Source organism: Triticum dicoccoides, chromosome 5A (genome assembly GCF_002162155.2).
Source record: "Triticum dicoccoides isolate Atlit2015 ecotype Zavitan chromosome 5A, WEW_v2.0, whole genome shotgun sequence".
Lineage (NCBI taxonomy): Eukaryota > Viridiplantae > Streptophyta > Magnoliopsida > Poales > Poaceae > Triticum > Triticum dicoccoides.
In genome coordinates this window covers 11,258-15,860 of record NC_041388.1, presented here as the reverse complement: position 1 = coordinate 15,860, position 4,603 = coordinate 11,258, and the positions used below count along the sequence as shown (strand labels likewise).

Genomic DNA, 4,603 nt, shown 5'->3' with positions numbered 1-4,603 from the left:
AGTCTACCTATTTCTTGTTGTTTTGTTAAATATGGCCGCACACTTTTCTTGTACCTTACCTTTGCTACTCTCTACAGCTCATCGATTTGGGGAATTGTTGGATGGCCGTTATGAAATTACAGCCGCGCATGGGAAGGGGGTGTTCTCAACAGTCGTGCGGGCAAAGGATCTTAAAGCTGGGAAAGATGATCCTGAAGTAGTTGCTATTAAAATTATTCGCAAGAACGAGACAATGTGAGTATCCTATAGAAGCATTTTAATAGCCAATGCCTGTAATACGCAGAATAAAACATGAACTTTTAATTTGATTCTTGTGCGATGATTTAATTCAGTATTTGTTTCTACAGGTATAAGGCTGGTAAGCAAGAGGTTTCAATATTAGAAAAATTGGCAAGCGCGGATCGTGAGGACAGGCGCCACTGCGTGCGGTTCATTTCTAGTTTCATGTACCGGAACCATCTTTGCTTAGTTTTTGAATCTTTAAATATGAATCTCCGTGAGGTACTAAAGAAATTTGGTCGCAATATTGGGCTTAAACTGACTGCTGTGAGGGCATATTCAAAGCAGCTTTTCATCGCTCTGAAGCACCTGAAAAACTGCAAAGTTCTGCACTGTGATATAAAGCCAGACAATATGCTGGTATGGCATCTTGCCCTGCATATCTTTCACTCTACTGTATTATGTTTTGTAATCTCTTGTCAAATTTGATCGTATGAAACATCCTGTAGAGCTTTAGCTACTAGTTGCTTAGAAAGTCACACACAACTGGGTTGGCACTATGATGATTTTAATTGTACCCCTTTGATATTGTAGGTGAATGATGCTAAGAATGTCCTGAAGCTATGCGATTTTGGCAATGCTATGCTTGCTGGAATGAATGAGGTCACCCCTTATCTTGTCAGCCGTTTCTATCGGGCACCTGAGATCAGTGAGTTCTTTTTTCTTGTACCTTTTTTTGCTATTTTATTTTATAATGTTTCTGCTCGCAGGTTGTCTGCATACACATACTTCTATTCAAAATGTATTTACCTCTAATGAATTATTTCTATTACAGTTCTTGGGTTGCCCTATGATCACCCATTGGACATCTGGTCAGTCGGCTGCTGCCTATATGAACTTTCTACTGGAAAGGTCCTGTTTCCAGGTGCAACTAATAATGATATGCTTCGTCTTCATATGGAACTGAAGGGCCCCTTCCCTAAGAAGATGCTCCGAAAGGTTAGAAAATCATCATGAACTTTACATACTTGCTCGTTTTCATGCTTGATTCTTGTATTAACTTCACAGTTGGAAGACTACATACTCATGTAATCCTGATGAACTCTGGTTGAATATACAAGTATTTTTCTAAGTAATGCTCCCAATTTTGTAGGGTGCTTTCACGATGCAACACTTTGACCAAGATCTCAATTTTAACGCTATTGAGGAAGATCCTGTGACCAAAAAGGTTCGTATGCAATACTCTTTAATTTGTAATTTGTAATGTATGTTATATAAATGTTTCAAACCACTAATTTATTCTATTTTTGTCAGCAGCCTATGAGGAAGTTGATTCTTAACATCAAACTGAAGGATTTTGGTTCTTTGGTTTCAAATTTTCCTGGCGAGGACCCAAAAATGCTCTCCAATTTTAAAGACCTTCTTGAAAAAATATTTGTCTTAGATCCAGATAAGAGGATAACCGTATCACAGGCACTTAGCCATCCATTTATCACTGGCAAGTGAAAATAAGATGTTGATTCCTCTTGACATTGTAAACTACAATTTGGGTTCCTCTTGTCTAATCATCGGCATTTCTATCTTGTGTCTGGGAGCTATGAGATCTGAGTGCGTGCCCAAATGGACGAAGCATGGGGTTGCTGAAGAGATGCTGTCTTACGGACCTTGCTGCATGCACTTACCATTTGGATAGTTCTGTTGCTTGTAAGACAACTGGCCGGCTGGCATTACATTCCGTGTATACATTTTCCCAATGATTTACAAGATATACATGAAACTGTGCCTAACTTCATTTAACAATTGTACTGGCTTGTATGTTCGACCATCGAGGTTCTATGTATTTCTAGTAACTGGAGTGACAAATCTTTGCATGTGCTTGTAATGTGGGTGTAGCAGGCACACTTCTCATTTGTGCTGCCAAGCACTCTGCTGATGTTTAAGCTCGCCTGTTTTGCAATGCTTGGCCTCAGGCATTTACTTACTGTGCAGTGATCAATGCACTGGTCGTTTCTCACTGCTTGACAAGCTCTTTTGATATTTTATTTGATACAAAAACAGGCCTTCCTTGTTACTAATTTATTTATGCAATTTATATTTGGGTTAAAGATTCTAATTCTTTTTTTCGTTCAGGGTTTCTGCCAGGGCCTCTGCTGCATGCACTTATATATCCTAAAGGACCAACAGAAGAAGGTACCCTGGTTGTTATCTGGGTAACTTGTGTGTTTGAACACCATATAACATTATTTCCCCCCTATTGAAATCTGATGATTCTGCGATTAATTTTGCTAGATGAGTCATGTGTAGATGTAGTGATACTGAAGGTGCCCTGGTTGATATCTGGGTAACTTGTGTTTGAACACCATAGAACATCATTTCTTTTTCTCTTTTGAAATCTGATGATTCTGTCATTAATTTTGCTAGATGAGTCATGTGTAGGCGTAATGATACTGAAGGTGCCCTGGTTGACATCTGGGTAACTTGTGTGGTTGAACACCATATAACATCATTTCTTTTTTCTCTTTTGAAATATGATGATTCTGCAATAAATTTTGCTAAATGAGTCATGTCTAGACGCAGCGATACTGAATTTTGTCAATATTGGATATTCACATGTTCTTATGTTGGTCATCTGGTTTCTTCCTTAATACCCGTCCTTTCTGAATTTAGCATTTCTTTGCTATTTGGGATGGCTATGGTACGGCAAATGAAATGCCAAGAACTCTAAACTCTTTCATCCCTACATTTTGCCATGCCACCTTTCTCCACCTGTAGGATGATTAGTGAATGGGGCAATAGGTGCGTGTGAAGTGATCAAAATACAAACAAATGTAGCTTGTCATTTCCTTTTCTGTGGGATCGTTGAAGTTATGGATCTTTTTGAGAATTTGATGTAGACTGAAAGTCCACACTGCTATCTACTTCTGATATTCTGTGCGAATGGGCTTGTGATGTTCATCTTTCCTCTATTAGTTGTGCTTGCTTTACGAAAAGGGTTCTAAGAAAGTCTTTTCTTGTTATGCACCACTATCACTCCATGTGGAATATCAGTCAAAAGTTTTTATTGTTTTTATGTTTGTTGAGGTCCAGGGATGGAGATTCCTGGATGCACTGGGTATTACTACACCTTGTCTTGGTAACCTCTTTCAACTAGCTGGATGTGTCAATGTTTCAGTTTGTCATTAAGAGTCTTTTTCATACAAATGTTTTCTGTATATAGGTCTAGATGTTATTTTGATCCCTTACAGTTTAACGAACTTGGAATTCATTGTAAGCCATGCTTCTATGTAGATCCACAACAGTTTTTTGTTAAAAAGATCGCAAGTTTTTGTGGAGAAACTAAAATGTTATTTTGTATTACAACTCCTGTAGCATTTGGCACTATCCTGCAGTGAGAAATCTAAGTCGTATGTAGCAAATAATCTGCATGTGTCCAAAAACTTAGCACAAGTATATATATGCATGTAGCATGGTAGAAGTAGGACCGAATGCTAGTTTATTAACTGAGGCAAAGCATCATCACTTGTCAGTTGCTTCCTCCATCAAAGTTTTAAGGCCACTTAGTCTGGTTAAGTCAAAACTGTTCTAAATTTGAGCAAGTTTGTAGAAGAAAATATCAACATGTATACAATACCCAATAAATACATTATTACGAAGACCTATTTCATGACTGATCTGGTGTTCTTTTTTGGGTGTGTCTAGGGCACATATAGATGTGCTCTAGTTATTGCACATCTAAGTTAGTGAATCAAGCATAAAGAGAAAAAGAAAAACATAAAGAAAATATTCACACGAATCTCAATGTAAGATGTGCTTTAGCAAAACTGTTCTTTTTTCTACAAATTTGGTCAAACGAAGTGGCCTTAATAAGAGGGAGTAAGAGAAGGCAAAGGCAAATGGCTAGCTGTACTTGTCCCATGTCGATAGATTCACGTGGCCTTTTCCTAATTTTATTATCTGAAACTTCATCCTGAAGCTCATGCTTATGCAAGCCATTTTTATTTTTGACCTGATCATATATGCTATATGCATATGTATGCATCATGAAACATTGGCGAGATCTAGAAAATTAAGCACCTTGATGGATACAACCTTTTGTCTTGGATGAGTGCAATTTGCCTGATTTACTTTCACTCGTGTCAGAAAACTTGACCTTGGACTGGACGGTAAGTGCTTAGAAATTACGAGTGTCGTTCTGACTTTGTGTTTCACTTTCCTTCTCTTATTTTTTTGTTCATGTTTTGAGTATCCACCGACATTTTGAACCATCTATATTTTAGTAAAACTATAACATGAATAAATTATATTTATCTGATTATTATACTTTCTCCGTTTTGTAATTCTTGTCGTGGTTTTTAGTTAAAAAATGAACTAAAATCATGACCAA

The 4,603-nt window shown here is 37.5% G+C and overlaps 1 protein-coding gene across 2 annotated transcripts in view; it reads left to right on the top strand.

Moving 5' to 3' along the window:
• Positions 1 to 2,847, top strand: part of LOC119298692 (serine/threonine-protein kinase prpf4B-like) — a 5,713-nt gene extending 2,866 nt beyond the window's left edge. The window contains exons 7-13 of one of the 2 annotated variants that reach the window (XR_005145914.1): positions 78 to 234; positions 348 to 639; positions 814 to 928; positions 1,055 to 1,218; positions 1,373 to 1,447; positions 1,537 to 1,923; positions 2,350 to 2,847. Coding sequence is in view for 1 of the 2 variants with exons in the window: in XM_037575986.1 (XP_037431883.1) it covers positions 78 to 234; positions 348 to 639; positions 814 to 928; positions 1,055 to 1,218; positions 1,373 to 1,447; positions 1,537 to 1,725 (992 nt within the window). In the remaining variant the exon portion in view is untranslated. Of the gene's footprint in view, positions 1 to 77; positions 235 to 347; positions 640 to 813; positions 929 to 1,054; positions 1,219 to 1,372; positions 1,448 to 1,536; positions 2,167 to 2,349 lie in introns of those variants that run through there. The other variant, XM_037575986.1, reaches the window with a different exon arrangement.
• Positions 2,848 to 4,603: the final 1,756 nt, after the last annotated feature.